Raw genomic sequence first — 18,504 nt, 5'->3', positions numbered from 1 at the left:
AAAATAATGTCATTTTCACAAGCATGTCCTTCACTATTAAAATTAAAACTTTTTTTCCTGCTCTCAATGCAACAGTCTGGTTTTGATTTTGGCTCTCTCAGGAGTAAGATAGTGTACTTTATAGTTAAAATTTATATTGAGCTTCTAGGCTGCACTTTGACTGCACTTAATTTAAGCTCCAGTCTAGAAAACACATGCTTAAACACACACTCACAGAGACAATAGTTCTACTAGGCATTGACTATTCAAATACTAACTACGTACTTCACTGTTTTGCTGAGGAAGACCCAAAATCGGCTATGTACATCTGTGCAGAAGATTATTGTTTCATCTTATGGAATTACTGAAAAATAGTATCTATGCTTAAATATAGCTTACTTTGATCATAGTCACATGCAAATGTAGAGTTGGGTTTTATTCTTTGAATATCTAGTAAAAGAGTTTAAGGTCCAAAGTTTGCTACTCAAGGCAAAGATCAGAATTGCCTTCCCAAAGGTGGAGATTTTCATTCAAATAGGAAAAAAATTACCATTCTGTGCCTGGAGAAATTTAGTCAAATTAATTCTTGCAAAAAGATTCGGATAATCTTTTTTTGTCCCAATAAAATAATTGTTTCAAAAATAATTCCCAAAGAACCTAATCATGTGAAGTATCAATGTCCTAGAACCAGATCAAATAACAGAAAGTGTAGCTGTTACATTAATTCACTTACTTTTGCAGGTATTTTATCATGTTCCCTTGTAATTTCTGAGCAGTTGAGATTTATTTGCTCAAATTTTTACAAATATGTGTTTTGTCTCGTCTTGTAAATCTATCATGTACCATCTATGCCAGAGGCATTTGTTCATCTGGCCAAATCAAAGAACAAAAATATTCTGGTGCTGTAGGTTTGTGTACTTCTAGCTGTTGATTTGTCTGTGTGGGAATATCTATCTGCATTGCTGTATCAGTGCAACTCCCTCATGTATACTCTTACTGCAAACAGCATTCTCTTATGGAATAACTAACATGAAAAGGTCACCATCTTTTCCATTAGGAGTTTTCATACAGAAAGTTACATTTGTATAGGTATTACTGCATAAATAATTGTGGCACATTTTTAGATGCCGACAAACCCTGAAAAACTTAGAACTGTAACAATAAAACTAATGGCTAAAAATTAGGCACAGTTCATTCAGCCAACTACAAGTAGGTAAATTATTTGAGTTTGAAACATATCTGACCAAGTTTTGAGGGAAAATATTTGAAAAAAATACTGCAGTAAAAGACGTTATTGATAAATGGGTGAATTCAAGGAGATTATTAACTACGTTTAGGAATATTCTGTGACGGAGTAACGCTCAAAAGATGTTCATTGTACATTACTGGCTGAGCTTTGTTGAACACAAGAATTATGTGGGGAAATAAACGAAGCACTGATACTAGGGCAGACTAAAACAAAGCAGTCAGAAGTGATTAAAACCAATCCCTTTAAACAAATACAAAACCAAACAAACCATGTCATCTTGCACTCCAAAATGCAAGGGCTTCTCAGGAACTGAATATAGAATCTGTAGTCTTTTGTGAAACTATCGAAATTTCAGCTCATAAGTCTAACAATCTGTAGTGGAGCCCATGTGGCTGCCTTACAAATTCTATTTACCTCCTTCTACCCATTTTCAGCTGATGTATCTGGTTAGCTTGGCCAGCTCACAGTTAGGGCTTTCACAAAAACGACAGTGATGTTCAAAATGCAAAGAGGGAGGCCATATCTTCATGAGACACTCCACTGGTTGCAACAGGAATGATGCTTTTACAAGGCACAGCCATAGCAAGATTGTCTTGAACATTACTGCAGTGTATTCATGTATGCCTTTAAACTCTTAAATCTGCAAAATGTGCGTACTTAAACCAATTCCATAAAGGGAAAAAAGAGTGCTTTTTTTTCTTCCCTATGTAAAAAAAAATCTCCTTTTGTAACCGACACTTCTATTGAACAGCTGCAATAGGTTTCTATTAAGACATTCTCCATGAAAATTTCAAGACTGACAGATCTCTCACGAAACAGATAGTTGAAAGCTGAGGCTTAATAATTACAATAAATGCTCCTCAGGGGTGTGTTAGTACTGTACAGCTCTTTCCCAAGCTCTTCCTTTCTGTTTCGCAGTGTTTTTTCTCATCTCAGTCATGCTTTCTTTCCATTCCACTACTATCTTCATGTTAAAAGCTCCCTTTAGCTTCTTTCTCTATTCAGTGCTAGTCTTAACTGCTCTCCCTCTGTCACATTCTACTCCAGGCTTTGTTCTCCGTCCTTTCATTTATTATTCTCCACTGTACCCTAATTACTTATATTGCTCCCATGTTGTAGGTTAGTGTTGTAAACAGTATTCAATCCTTCCTTGCCATCCTCCTTTCCTCATTCGCTTTCCTTACCTTTCCTCCTTTGGTCCTCAGGAGACCTTTACTTCTTTTAACAAGCCACTATAAAGTGACTCCCTATTCATTTGATGTTTTAGATCACTGAGTTTATACAGCTTGATGCCATTTCAAATATGTTAAGCTCTTTAGTGGCATTCTTCTTTGGTTCGTTGTCTTCTTTTTGTTTAAATACTCCCAAGCTAATGGATTGCCAATTAATTAGAAATAGTTAATCTTTGGAATAGAATAAACACTACGTGTTTGTGTCTCTTGGGGAGCTCCTAAACTAATTTTTATGACTGTGTTGTTAACTGTTTTCACGACTTGGCAGCCTGTCAACAGAAATAAAAGTTCGCTGAGCAGATATCCAGGCCATACTTTGTAGAACGTTTTATTTGAGAAGGATGTTTCTGCACCCACTGTCTTTCCCTTCCTTCACTGCTTTCACAGGCTGCACTGTCTTTAAGGATATCAGTTTTGGGAGTCATGCAGATGATTGAGCTTCTCCAGCATAAAGACAGACAAAAAACTACCAGAAACATTGATTTTTTTGAACTCCTGATTGCTTTAGATCTGGTTTGTTGGGTGAAGCCCAATGTGCCAGCTTAACCAAGGAAGAAGCAAAAAGGAAGGAACGTGGCAGAGAAGATTTAGAACTATTACTGCAAGAGTATATCTTCTCCTGATTCCAAACTAAGGGAAAAAAAAGACAAAAGGAAAGGGAGAAGACAGAAGAGAAAATAATCCAACACTGACATGGCTATTTAGCATGTTTTATACACAAAATAAATCTGAAATCATAGGATCATAGAATGGTTAGGGTTGGAAGGGACCTCAAAGATCATCTAGTTCCAACCCTCTTGCCACGCACAGGGAAACCCTCCACTACACCAGGTTGCTCAAAACCTCATCCAACTTGGCCTTGAACACTTTCACGGATGGGGCAGCTATAACTTCTTTAGGCAACCTGTTCCAGTGCCTCACTACACTCTGAGTGAAAAATGTCTTCCTTATATCCAATATAAATCTCCCCTCTTTCAGTTTAAATCCATTGCCCCTTGTCCTATCACTACATGCCTTTGTCAAAAGTCCCTCCCCAGCTTTCCTGTAGGCCCCCTTTAAGTACTGGAAGGCTGCGATAAGATCACCCCGGAGCCTTCTCTTCTCCAGGCTGAACAGCCCCAACTCTCTCAGCCTGTCTTCAGAAAAGAGGCGCTCCAGCCCTCAGATCATCTTCAAAGCCTCCTCTGAACCTGCTCCAGCAGCTCCATGTCCTTCTTCTGTTGGGCACCCCAGAGCTGAACGCAGCACTGCAGATGGGGTCTCACGAGAGCGGAGCGGGGGGCAGAATCCCCTGCCTCAACCTGCTGCCCACGCTGCTTTGTATGCAGCAGTTGACTTTCTGGGCTGCAAGCGCACATTGCCGGATCAAAAATGATTTATTTTTAAATGTTTTTTTTTTTAATGACTTTTTTAAAAAAGCAGCTCTCAAGGAATGGTTACCATGTGTCATGGTTTGATGTGGAGGGGGGGGTGGTTCTGGTGGCAGGAGAGGGATTTTGCTCCCTGCGACCTCCCCGGTTTTGGATCCGGGTTAGGCTTAGTTCTGGCCACCGGATCAGACTGCCATCCCCCTCGGGGTTGAGCCAATAGGGCGCCTCTGCGAATTGCCCTATTTAAGTCAGGACAAGGGAACCGGAAAAGGTGCTTCGCCCAGGATCGACCAGAGAAAGGAGGAGGGCACTGCCCCCGCTCCCTGGCTCCCGGCCGGGCGGCTGCCTGCGTCGGGCCGGCGCCGCCCACGGAGAATGGCGGCGGCGGAGCCAGCTGGGGAACTCGGGGGCACCCCACTCCCAGGGTGCCCACTGGGCTGAGTTCACCTGGAGAGGACTGAGATCTGAGAGAAACAGCTGCATCGACAGCAGGTCAGTGAGGATGGAGCGGGAGGAGGTGTGCCGGAGCCGAGTTTCCCCTGCGGCTGATGGTGAGATAGCAGGCTGCCCCCCTGCAACCAGGACGGCCTCGGTGGAGCAGCGACCCACTCGCAGCCCGTGGGGAGAAGATGCCTGAGCCCGAGGATGGTCGTGTTGGGGGCACGGCAAGGCAGAAAGGCATCTGGAGTCTTCGTGACGACCCACGCCGGAGCGAGTGGCTACAGCTCCCTAAGTACCCGAGACTGTGGTATAGCCCACACCGGAGCAATCTGTGGGGAAGGATTGTTTCCAGTGGGCTGGACTCACGTTGGAGAAATTTGTGGATTTTTTCCTCGTGGGTAGGGGATCCATTGGAGCAGGGGAAAAGGGTGTAAGGACTCCTTCTCCTTTAAGAAAGAAGCAGCAGTAACAGCACGGAATGAACTGACCTGCACTCCCCCAGTCCCTGCCCCCTGTGCTGCTGGGGGGAGGAGGTAGAGCCGGGAGGAAAAGGAAGGTGGGGGGGGGAAGGTGTCGGTTTTAAGATCTGGTTTTGTTTCTTTCTGTCCTCTCAAGTAATCGGTTTTTATTTCCCTTTGTCCTTCTAAGTAATCATTAATAAACTGTTTTGCTTTGAGAAAAGCGCTGCCTGTTTTGCCCAGGACCATGGTTGGTGGGTGCTCCCTCTGTTCTTGCCTCAACCCTCAGTCCTTTGTTTTTTTTTCTCTCCTCTCTACTTTATTGGAGAAGGAGAGACTGTGTGAGTTTTAGTTGCTGGATCAGCCTAAAACCACGACACCATGATGCAGACATAATCATAAATCATGCATACCTGATGAAGTCGGTTCCTCTTCAACTGAAACTGTGCACAAAGGCGGTGGGGGTGGGGCCGAGGTGGATATCGGGAAGGGGAAAGGGAAGGGGAAGGGAGGGGCAGAGAGGATAGAAGAGGGGAAGGGGAAGGGGAGGGGGAAGGGGAAGGGGAAGGGGAAGGGGAAGGGGAAGGGGAAGGGAGAGAAGAGAGGAGGGGAAGGGGAAGAGAGGGAGGGAGAGGGAGAGGGAGAGGGAGAGGGAGAGGGAGAGGGAGAGGGAGAGGGAGAGGGAGAGGGAGAGGGAGAGGGAGAGGGAGAGGGAGAGGGAGAGGGAGAGGAGAGGAGAGGAGAGGAGAGGAGAGGAGAGGAGAGGAGAGGAGAGGAGAGGAGAGGAGAGGAGAGGAGAGGAGAGATACAGATGAAGAAATCCATATTGTTCTAATTGTTATATTATTTATATTTCATTAATATATGAGCAGTAAAACATCATTAAAAACTTTATTCTAAATAGTTTGATTAACTTGAGTAACAGATGTTTGATCTTAGTGGAGAACTAAGCTAAAATGAGTTAAGATCTTAGCTTACATTTACAACATTACACTCTTAACCTTTCCCTCTAATTTACATAGCAGGATAGGCCCGATACTGCAATACCAATGTTCAGCAGAAGACTTTCAGCAAACTTCTCTACAGCCAAATTCACTGCCAGAGCTAACTGATGCAGTACTAAAAGGGAGCTGTTCTTAACGTAAACTCTTCTAAAAAATGGACTGCAGGACCCAGTTACTAGGTTAGCTAATGAAGGCTGTTGTCTAATGACACAGCTAAGCCAGCGCTGGTTGGCAGTTAATGAGAGGCATGGTCCAGCTCTTCCGTTTCCTTCAGTTTCTTCCCAACCTGGTGCTGACAGTAATGAATTAATGATACTGAAATTAAGTAGTTAGGGAGCAAAAATGGCAGGTTTGGAGTTTGGTTTTGTTTTTCTGGAAGAGTTGGAGTGGGGGGAGGGCAGCTGCTCATTGGACTCTTCATTTCAGATGTTTATTGTCTGAGAAAAGCAATAAAAATCTGTGTTTTCATACTAGAACCTTTCCATTTTGGCAATAGATAACCATTAAATTGCCTCAAGTTACCATCAGAAAGCACCTTTGACTGTAGACTATTTATTATCAATACATTCAAAAGAAAGAAAAAGATGTATTCACAGTAAAACTGTATTTTAAAAGTGTATTAGTGACCTAGTTCTTTCTTTCCTTGCAGTCAGTATCTTTTATATACACATGCATCATAAAAATGGTGTCCTCACAGTCTTGCAAAGTTTTCAATGGCAGAAAATGCAGCAATCAAGTGTTTCTCACTTGGATACTCTAAAAGCATCTAGAAGTCTGAGAGGAGTCTCCATAAATGTGATATAGAGACCCTCTTAAGATACTAAACACAGGTATCCACACTTCTGTTTTTTCTCTTTTAAGGAGTCTCTTCTACCAGTTGAAATGGAAGCTCCTTCTGTTTGATTTCTTGCAGAATTAATTCCATACAAACAACGTGCCTACTGCCATGGCAAACATTGATCCACCCTCATGGCTTCAGAGCTTGCACTTGGCATGGATAAAGATTTCAAACATTTTCTTGAAGATCAGAGCCATGCTTGGTAAATCGAATTCTTTGCCCTCAATATCACTCCATGTATTATGCTGGGAGAAATTAGGAAAGGAATAGGAAGATCTTTCCTCTTTTTAGTGAAACTTCGGCAGACATATAGCAGAGACCTTGTCAACAGACATCAACTGCATTTGAGACTAACTATAAACCTTGGTTAATTCATTACAATATTCTATATCCAACTGTATGTGATAATTAACACTGGACAGATCAGTTATTTCTAATTGCAGAGTAACATGGTGTCCTTTTGGGGGCTGTCAAATCCAATCAATAGAAAATAATGAATTACTGTCTGAAGCACCAGCCAACCATATTGTCTTTAACTAAAGTTTCCTGAGGTAAATAGGTGATTTTTATTTATATAGCTTAGTGTTCAGATAAACACTTAAGAAGTGTTTAAGAAGGCTACATTACAAGAACAGTACCTTATGAAACACATAATCTAAAATGGCCTAAACAGGGTATTTAACAGGCTAACCCTTTCCTTTCGTAACTCCTCAGTTAGTGCCTAGATGTGCATTTTGAAACTTGATTAATCCATTTTGAAGTGTATATGTGTAAAGATCACATCAAGCTTTTAAAATTTAAAATAACATGTTCTTTTACATTAAGTAAAATGTGTTTGTAACAATAGAGGATTTCAAGGCAATGAAAGAAAGAAATACCCTATTGTTTTTAAATTGAACTAATCAGATACATCATTAGTTCAATAACAACATGACAGCTGATTCCACAAAAAGAAACTGAGTGTTTAAACCTTAAGAACAACAGAATCAGAAGCAAATAAACAAAACTACAATCTAAGTCAATAAAGCACGTTGCAATTTTTCAAGGTACCAGTGGCAGAAAGGACTACACAAACAGAACAGAATATGAAATTTAGAAGTTCCATTATGAAATTTTACAAATGCCCCAAATCTGTATTAGCTGCAAGCTCAACTGCTGCTTGAGCAACAAATAACTGAAAGTACTAGTGACTGTGCATTAAAACTGGTTAAACAAAATTGCCCAATTATACAACGAATATTCATTCCAGTAACAATTTTTTTCAGACTGCTATTTGAATAATATTCTTAGACTTAATTACTGAGATACGTACCAGAATTAGCAATTCAAAACTGGATTCTATTATTACTCTGATGGTTGTTTCAGTAGAACCATGCTGCACTTAGGTATGCACCTCAATAAAATAGGATGGCTGATCCTCCACTGAAATAAATCATAACAATGCCAAGACAGCTAAGCAAATAATGTTACTTTTGTGTTTATTTAGTTAATTTTTACTATTTGACTGTTGGTTTAGGCTCTTTCAGGAACAGTTTATGATCATTTCTTGTCTGAGTTAGACTACAGTTAGTGAAAACTGCTTTTGTAAAATGCAAAAGACCTAGTTCTGCTTGTCAATACTGTATTTCTTAACCCTACACAGAAATTAAAGATGCATATTAAAAATAGATATGAAAATGCAGTTACGAATTTGTCTGTACTTCATGCCACTTCTTTAAAAAATCAAATGAACTTGATCTCATGCAATAAGTGCCAGGATTTCCTCCACCTCCCATAGTTTGCCAAACCGTTTTTTAAAAAACAGCCTTGAGTAAGCTATTGAATACTCAAAAAATACAGTATTTTTGCTTTATCATACCTGCCTAAATGCAACGTCAGCACTCTGCTTTCCACTCATTAAGTAAACGCACTAAATTATCACACCAAAAATTTCCTACACAACACCACCTTTTTTTTCCCATCTGCAGTGATTTAAAACTTGAAGTTATTTTAAAAAGCTATTTATACAGTGAGTCATCTGCATAGTAATTATCTGTAATTTCCTTTCTTTACTTATTTCAGAGGGGTGGAGAGGAAGTAAGCTGGAATCGTCTTGCTCAACTGAGCCAGCACAAGCTGCTGCCTCACTATGCTGGGTGGTGGATCATCAACAGCCTGGCTTTCTCCTTCTGACTCCAGAGCAGTAAGACTCCCACAGAAGTGCCAGGTATTTGATAAAAAAGCCCCAAAAGCAGTAACGGACATCCCCAAGTCGTGGTCTCATACAAGCATCACATGACCTTACACCATAAACTGCTCTGCAACTTTAAAGCATTTTCAAGAACATTTTTGTTCCCCTTTTAACGCATCATTGACAAAATATAAGAAAATATATGGCAGCACAAACATTAGTTTTTATCTTCTTAGAGGAAATCTGGTGTTCTTGTGGGAAAACTTAATCGTTTCCCTTACAGGTGAATAATACTGCATGACATTAATGGGGAAAAAAATCCAAGAAGACGTGGGCAGATATGGAAAGTGCATACCAGGCTACATATTGTCAAACATGTAACAGATTAAGAGAGTGTCCTGGTTTCTGCTGAGATAGAGCTAATTCTCTCCCTAGTAGCTGGTACAGTGATGTGTTTTTGATTTAGTATGAGAATAATGTTGATAACACACTGATGTTTTAGCTGTTGCTAAGCAGTGCTTATACTAAGTCAAGGACTTTTCAGTTTCCCATGCTGTACCAGCAAGGGGGTGCACAAGAAGCTGGGAAGAAGCACAGCCAGGACAGCTGACCCTAACTGGCCAAAGGGATATTCCATACCATATGACGTCATGCTCAATTTATAAACCGCAGGGAGCTGGCCGGGGAGTGTGGGATCACTACTCGGGGATGAGATGGGCATCAGTCAGTGGGTGGTGAGTGTGTACCACTCGTTTTGTACTTTATATTATTATTAATATTAATATATTTTATTATTGTTTTATTTTATTTTATTTTCTCTTCCTTTGCTGTCCTATTAAACTGTCTTTATCTCAACCCAGGAGTTTTACTTTTTCTTGATTTTCCTCCCCATCCCACTATAGGCAGAGGAGTGAGTGGCTGGGGTTAAACCACGACAGAGAGATAATGTAAGAAGGCAATGCTTGGACAGCATTTGAATACCTACATCAGACTTCTGATTATTTCTGTTACAGTGGTAGAGCCTTGGCAGGTCTGGGAAGAATTTGAACTTTGAAGCATAGATAACTTGAGGGAGATAGATTCAGTGAAATTCTGTGCTATACTACGTTATATATTATGACACATTACATTAGTTTTGTGTTTATATTACAGCTTGTGTTAATTTTATATTAATGTGAAATATGTTTGCCTTTAACATTCAAATAAAATTTAAGACTCATATATAAAAGAATAAACTTAGATATATAACATTATCTCTATGGAAAAGTCTATGCAAGAGTTCTACAAAATCATCCAAATGAACCGCCTGTGAATAGTAGGATCCAAGAGCAAATAACATCTTTTTGAATGCAAAGTCAAAAATAAATTATATTCTGCTGAGCATCAAATCTCAGGATCTCAAAGGACCTGCATGCTACAAAGACTGACTGACTGATTTCCCAAAAACTCAGCATCAGTCATGAAGAATGTGATTTTAATGCTACAGATGTTTCATTGAAAATACACACTTAAGAAGTCTGTCTCTTCACCCGCTCCCCATTCAACGGACTTCAGTTCATTTTTCCATAAACTAGCTCAATCTTGGTTTCTCAACACGACCCTGCAGGCAGTATTAGCATAACTGATGAGGTAACCCCTCACCAAGCAGAGAGCTGAAACAGGCTGTGTTTCCACCAAAGCTCCCCTTGCACCCAGTCTCGTTCTGTCCCACACTGTCAGGTTAAACATGCTAAAGACATCTCCAAGACTCAGCTCAGATGAATAATGCTGTCTCACCACCTCATAACAACTAACTCAACCAACTTAACTGGTGGCCACTGCAACAAATGATATAAATGTCACCTCTAGTTATAAAGAGGAGGAGCAAACCCTAAGAAAAACAGATTGTTTTCAAGACGCGTGAATCTAGAGAATCTGGAAAATGCACCGTTTACGCCAGTGGTTCAAAGACACATCTGTTAGAGTCAGTAAGACGTTTTTATCTCACGGTTTTACAGTGAGGTTGGGTTTCTTCAGACATTGTGTGTTAATTGTCATTACAGTACTGGGACACCACTACCTCCTTCACCATTCATAGGCCCTGGGGAACTGCAGTGCCTCCTTCTAGCTTCAGCTGGCTAAGTTGTGTTCGCAGTTGTTCTTGATAAAAACTCAAAACAGAACAAGAAGGAAGACATCAGGCAACTCATTAGTGCATGTCAAAGATAGCTCACTATGAACTGATAAAACTCTACTTGGATGACAGATGTTAAATGGAAAACAAAGTCATTAATTAAGAAACCCCAGAAACGCCTGTGGCACTTAATAGAGGAAACTTATCACTCTTCATAAGTTTACATCCACTTAAGCATTTAAAGCCTATGAAAAACTTACTCTTCCTTCTCTTTATTATTTTATTTCAAGAAATAAATCTCTAACAAAAAGTGGTTATCTGAGCAAGATTTCAGGTACTATTAGAATCTAGAATACTGGTGCCTTCAAATGACAATGTTAGAAATGCCAATAAAGGTGACTAATTCATTCTGACTAGTCTTCCTTTTTTTCTAAGCATAAGTGCCTGGTGCTGAATGAGAACACGTTTAAATATGAAATAAAAGATTTATTTAGGTGAAATTCTGTATTTTGCAGAAGACAAGATTAGATAATGATTTTTGTAGTTAATGCTTTTGCATTTACTACTCTGTAGAACAAGGCAGTCAATGGAGTGCCCACTGAGCCCACTATTTGGCAGGATGTTCTTCTTAAGGAAAACAGCGTAAAAAGATTTAGTTTTAAAACAATTACTCATTTCTTAGTCAGCTGCATTTCTTGCCAAGGTTTCAAGTGCTGCCAAAGGCTTAAAGCCGTAATTCTGAAACAAGGAGTAGTCTGTCATGACTTGAAATATCACACAATTTTACATACACATACACACACGCTGCCATATACAGTTTTGAGAAGATGTGCATGTTCCAAAAGAGCAAAGAATGTAATCAGAAAATATCCTAGCACTTTTATGTACAAAACAAGTGTACTCAAAATAGTTAAGTGACTAAGACTATAAATCAGTGTACAGTTGTCTTTGCTGCTTTAAATTCTGAAGAGCATTCTCCAACACCCAAATGCATAATCTTAAAATCAAATACTAAAAAAGTGTGTAAAATATAGTTATGACTAACTAGGTACCTGCTAGTATCTGTTACACTTATGGATGCAAAAATCTGTCCAGGATACTCCCATAATTACACATAGAAAGTTTCACCTTCAAAGCCAAACAATTTCATATTTTCATATTTCAGCCACTTGCTTGAAGTTTTTTCACTTGGTTGTTTTGTGTGTTTTAAAGAAAATTTGACCGGCTATTCCTATTTGAATGGAGAATTTTAAAATAACATTATATCACACTGCGAAGTAATAATGATGATAAATAATTTTTATTTTATGAATATTCAGATAATCATAGAGTGGTTTGGGTTGGCAGGACCTTAAAGATCATCTAGTTCCAACCTCCCTGCCATGCACAGGGACACCTTCCACTGGATCAGGCTGATCAAAGCCTCATCCAGCCTGGCCTTGAACACTTCCAGGGATGGGGCAGCCACAACTTCTCTGGGCATCCTGTTCCAGTGTCTCACCACCCTCAGAGGGAAGAATTTCTTCCTAATGTCCAATCTAAATCTCCCCTCTTTCAGTTTAAATCCACTGCCCCTTGTCTTATCACTACACACCCTTGCAAAAAGTCCCTCTCCAGCTTTCTTGGTAGCCCCTTTAGGTACTGGAAGGCTGCTAGAAGGTCTCCCTGGAGCCTTCTCTTTTCCATGCTGAACAACCGCAACTCTCTCAGCCTGTCTCCATAGCAGAGGTGCTCCAGCCTTTGGATCATCTTCGTGGCCCTCCTCTGGACCTGCTCCAACAGCTCCATGTCCTTCTTGTGTTGGGGACCCCAGAGCTGAATGCAGCACTGCAGGGGGTGTGTCCCAAGAGCAAAGCAGAGGAGCAGAATCCCCTCCCTCGGCCTGCTGCCCATTCCGCTTTGGATACAGCCCAGGATATTTTCACCTTCTTGGGAAAAAAAACCCGCATTCCACAATCAATGCCCACTCAGATGCTCTCAGTGTGTTTGAGTCTGGTTTTGGACTTGTACAGGAGGTTGGATTCACTTCCTCACTTCAGATATGTATGTAAGTTCTTGATCCAGACCAAGTCAAAGATATCTGTGTGCCACATCAGAAATACCATTCCTTTGTATTATGGGCTGAAAATGCGCTGCATCTCAATCTGCAGATGACAGAGGTGGACTGAGAGGACAGTGTGATCTGTTTTTGAGAACGGTTTACTCAAAGCTGGAAAATCCCTGGCACTCACTCTCTATGCAAGGGAGGAGAGCAAGGCTTTCTCAACAGTAGAAAAATTCAGGCTAAAACAAAGTGGGACTGAGATAAGTAAAGGTTGAACGGGGTCTGAGCATCACCATATCTTCCACCAGCAATAAGAAGGAAGAATTTCTACCATACTACTTGGCAATAGCCAACACCCAATATCCAAGTGAATGAGGAAAGATTCAAAAGACAACAAACAGAGCAGAATATAGCAGTTTTGACATAAACCCCAACCCTACATGGTCCTGTAACACCAGATACCAACTGTAATGTACGAACTTTCTGTGACATTATTGTGCCATTTCTAACCCCAGACTAACCTCGACCAGCCAGTCTGCTGCCAGCAAATCATGTCCAGATTGACCAGCTTGCCTCACTGAAACACATACTAGGAAGTTCAGTAAACACGCAGGAAACCCCGATACCTTTCAAACCCTAAAATTTCAGGACAAATATGTATCCTGCAATTTTCAGTGCTTTCTCAAATAGATTGTGGTTTTTCGCAGATTTTCTAACGTACCAGTTACAAAGATTGTACTGCCATCCTTTCTGGGGAACAAAGCTGTATAAACCAACAAATAGACAACAGTTTATCAATATATGAAAAGTCTTTAACTTGCATCAAGACGAAATGAAAAGTATTCGACAGTCACTGTTCCATAGAAAACACAACTGCATAGCAGCAGTGGCATACAGCTCTCACTTCAAATGCCTTGCTTGGCTCATAGGCCCTACAGAAGAATTAACTTAGTGTTTTTGGTTTTGTTTATCTTTTTTTGTCTATAGCACTCTTTTCAGGAGGACTGAGGGTCAGTATATTGCTTTACTGAGATAATTTCCATGCAATACTATCTTCATCACAGAAAATTTGAGCTGTAAATTGTATAATGTGCCAAGAGGAGAATTCAAAGGAGCAGATGGCAGCTAAAATGGAGGATGTGGAGTTAAGAGGAGTCCCATGCAGGGAGACATATCGCTTTGGTGCGTGTTTTTAATAGTTTTTTAGTATCTTCAGGAATGAGGAATGGGAAACATCCCACCATACAGCTACATGGCCTGAATACGGATATGGAAAAGAGAAGACTTGAGTCCTAGTGCAAGAAAGGAAGAATGGATATTTTTAGACTAATAAAACAATATTTTAATTGTCCAGGTAAATCTTAGAGACAAAAGTTTACTGCCTAAGCAATGACTGACATAATAGTATTCACTTCTAGCTTTTCTGATTGGGCAGAAGGATCCTATTGCCTTTGAAACTAATATTGGCTTTATATTTAACTACAATGCAACTGGAATAAATATTTAAATATATTTGCATCCATTACTGTTTAATATAGAAAAATATCTGTTGAAAAATATGTATCATGTAGACTGTGGCAAAACAGTGTCAACAATGTCCAGCTTCAATAAAACACTGTCATCCTCTAAATCTCAAAGAACTTATTACCATATGTTTATGTTAAAAACAGCGACAATGACTCACACAATATATCAATTTATCTAAAGATATCTGCAGAGGTCATTTTGAACCTGGACTTTCTCAAACTCAGAATATTGTTCTGTGTTAAAATACGAGTGAAAAGGAAGCTTACTATAAACCCAGGGCGGTTTGAACAATTTACTGTGCCCTAGACTGGTTTTACTGAGCACGGGAAGTTCTTTGCTGACCACTGTATTTTGACGAACAGAAATGCCAAAAGAGAAACATAAGTGTAAAACCAGATGTTTTTTGCTGACACTAATACGGTTTTGCTATATGCAATCAAAAAAGGCAAGAGAGAACGTGGTGGTATGGGGTAAAAAAATACACCTGGGATGAAGTTTCTTTATTCTCAGAAATGCTACATTTTTGCCCTTAACTTGTCATCTATATTTTATTCTTAATTTTTCAGAAAATAATTAAAGCTTCAGTACTCACAGCTTTTCCTAGTGAACAAGGGAAGACAATTTCCATTGATTTTTCTTTTGTCGTAATGAATAAAGCCACTAGAAGTCAAAAGTTTATCAGCTTCTCTGACTTCACCCTTGTAAGAAGCATTTTCACAGCAGCCATCAGTCAGCACTCTGGTGCTCCTCCACGTCTTTCAATTTTCATTAGTGTAGGAGTAAGGCCTATTGATTTTGAGATTTTTTTTTAAAAGATTTTTTTCATCCCAAGTATATGGATTTTCTGAAACCCACTTCACCCCCAGTTTCCCATATGTTCCTCAGAGTAGATATATTCATTTTCCATCCACCTTCCTTCAGAAGCAGAGTTCTGTGTTTTCAGCGGATGCTTAGCACCTTCTCCAGTGGCTGCATTTCAAAAGCAATCGCAACCGGCACCTCCCGCCGTGAGAAACAAGAGCTGTCGGGCTCTGTCGAGCCGTGTTAAAAATCTGTCCTTAATTCCTTCTGATCTTCCCTCTTCCGTGCTGCAAACAGATGGCAAAAAAAAAATCTCTCCTTGTGTTACCCCTTCCTACTGATGTTTGATGGAATTTTGAGCACTTCTACACACTTGCATCTCCACTGCATGCCATTGCAGCCCATCACAAAAACAAGGATCAATATTCATACAGTCTGTTCTCCTTAGCACTTGAGATGTTGCAAATGCTTTCTACTTGATTGGTTCAGGTCAGAATAACGTAAATCAATACTTTGATCCTTGCTTCTGGATTCAGTAATGCCTTGTGTTCTTCCTAAAGAAGGCATACAGAAATGGACGATACACAGAGCAGGCTGTATGTTGTTCTGAACCATTGAGTGCAAGACCCCTAATTTCAACTCTTATCTGCTGATCTGGCACTTTTGTTTGGGCTAACAAACTGCTTACCATTCTGTATTCCAGACACTAGACAATATGATTTTTATATTTTTGTTACACGATCAGAGAGGCTGTGGAGTCTCCCTCCTTGGAGATACCAAAAGCAATCCTGACATGGCCCGGAGCAACCAGCTCTAGGTGCCTCTGCTCGAGCAGAGGTGGTTGGACAGAGGACCTCCAGAGGTCCCTTCACACTTCAACCCTGCTGTGATTCTGTGAATCACAATGCGTTTAAAGAGCAATTAACAGAAGGGCTGTGCAATGGGAGAGAAACAAAATCTATTTCTACAGTTACTTTCCTTCAAGTATTTACCGCCTTTCAATCTCTTTTCGTAGCAATCTAACATGCATTTTATGGCATGTTGACTGTCATACCATCATTGTTGAGGTACCTGACGTTTAAAGGGCTGATTACAATGACAGTGATGGAAAAAATCCCTACTGCTTCCATAGTCTTCAACTCTAACATTAAAAGTAAATACACTTAAGTGCTCTAAGTGTATGTTGCTAGAGATCTGGGAAAATGACATGCAGATACTCACGTACTTAATTCGGACGAACTACTGAGAAAACCTTGACTGGAATGTGACTGATTTTCATTACAGTTAAGTGCACTAATGAAAAAGAAATTACTAGCTTATCTTCTCCAACATTAGTTGCTTTGTTCAGGACAAAACCTGAAGAATAATCTCCTCCTCTCCACTAAAAAAAAATTAGTATATATTAAGCAGAAGTGTAAAACTTTATATTTGGGTCAGGCTAAAATTTTCACGCTTGAAGTGAAATACTTCATCTTAATTACAACCCTTTTAAGAGATAAAAGAAAAAAACTACAATTTCAAAATACTTGGAATATTTTTTAAAAATGAAATTAATTGATATATTTTAATGAATACTTTCCCAAGATTTTAGGTTAAACTTTTTTCTGTTAGTTTTTAGGTCAAAGATATACAGAGGTATACATTTTTAAAGTAAAAAATTCCTTCTGAATTTAACTCATATTCATGAATAATTTGCATGAACCCCATGGCTTTTTCCAGTTCATTTTCATGCAAAAAAACAAGTTAAGGTTTAAGGATGGGCAATCTAAATGCCTATAATGCTAACAGATGCAGTTTTATTGCATTTTCCACTGCTTAATTTTATACAGCATTATTAATGTTAACACAAAAGAGTATCTAATATCAGTATCTAATAACAAAGCAAACTTGAAATAACTCCACTGACTTAACTAAAAGATAAAAATTAATCCTACAACATTTGGTCAAACAAAATTAATTTTTTCCCCCTCTAAAACCTTTTTCTCGCTAGGAATTTTATGATGACTTCACTGAACAGAAAATAATCCTCTCAAGAAAATTCACTAGAATATTAAAATTTAAATTAAACCATGTATTTTAAAGTCTACGTTAATTACTATGTACAGCATTCTGCAAAACCTTTCTACATCAAAGATCATTATGACTAAATACAAGATATATTCAAGAAATAGACATAAAAAACACTAGTCATGAAATATTCATCTAGTGAGGAAATTATTCTACTTCATAAATATTCCATATTTTAACCCAGTGAATTTTAGACATGACTCTGCATGAAAAGGACAAAATGATAGGTTCTATAGGTATGTCAGTGATAAAAGGTGGACTAGAGAAATGTGGGCCCTCTCTGGAAGGAGATGGGAGACTTGGTTACCCAGGATATGGAGAAGGCTGAGGTACTCAACCACTTTTTTGCCTCAGTCTTCACTGGCAAGAGCTCCAGCTGCACTGCCCAAGTCACAGAAGGCAAAGGCAGGGACTGGGAGAATGAAGAACCACCCACTACAGGAGAAGATCAGGTTCGAGACCTTCTAAGGAATTTGAAGGTGCACAAGTCCATGGAACCTGACAAGATGCTTTCACATGTCCTGAGGAAACTCGCAAATGAAGTTCCTAAGCCACTATCCATTATATTTGAGAAGTCGTGGCAGTCTGGTGAAGGTCCCACCAACTGGAAAAGGGAAAACGTAGCCCCCATCTTTAAAAAGGGAAAAAAAGAAGACCCAGGGAACTACAGGCCAGTCAGTCTCACCTCTGTGCCCTGCAAGATCATGGGGCAGATCCTCCTGGAAACTATGCTAAGGCACATGGTAAATAATGAGTGGTGACAACCAACACGGCTTCACTAAGGACAAATCCTGCCTGGCTAATTTGGTGGCCTTCTACAATGAGGTTACAGCCTTGCTGGATAAGGGAAGAGCAACTGATGTCATCTACTTGGCAGCTGACACTGTCTTGCACGACATCCTTGTCTCTAACTTGGAGAGACATGGATTTGACAGATGGACCACTCAGTGGATAAGGAATTGGCTGGAGTTGCAGTCAAAAGATTTGCAGTCAATGGCTCGATGTGTCCAAGTGGAGACCAGTGACGAGTGGTGTTCCTCAGGGGTCAGTACGTCAGGGGCCAGTGCTGTTTGACATCTTTGTTGGTGACATGGACAGTGGGATTGAGTGCAACCTCAGCTAGTTTGCTGATGACACCAAGCTGTGTGGTGTGGTGGACATGCTGGAGGGAAGGGATGCCATCCAGAGGGACCTTCACAGGCTGGAGAGAC

The 18,504-nt window shown here is 39.9% G+C and overlaps 1 protein-coding gene across 1 annotated transcript in view; it reads right to left on the bottom strand.

The window, feature by feature from the left end:
- Positions 1 to 18,504, bottom strand: part of EDIL3 (EGF like and discoidin domains 3) — a 273,150-nt gene that overhangs the window by 157,223 nt on the left and 97,423 nt on the right. Inside the window, exon 3 of the mRNA XM_086629011.1 lies at positions 5,143 to 5,172. Within this exon, the coding sequence (XP_086485137.1) occupies positions 5,143 to 5,172 (30 nt within the window). The remainder of the gene's footprint in view (positions 1 to 5,142; positions 5,173 to 18,504) is intronic.

The sequence above is a fragment of the Tauraco erythrolophus genome, chromosome Z (assembly GCF_009769465.1).
Source record: "Tauraco erythrolophus isolate bTauEry1 chromosome Z, bTauEry1.pri, whole genome shotgun sequence".
In the NCBI taxonomy this organism is placed as follows: domain Eukaryota; kingdom Metazoa; phylum Chordata; class Aves; order Musophagiformes; family Musophagidae; genus Tauraco; species Tauraco erythrolophus.
Note: the sequence above shows the minus strand (reverse complement) of the source record. Positions and strands in the feature narration are given on the sequence as shown.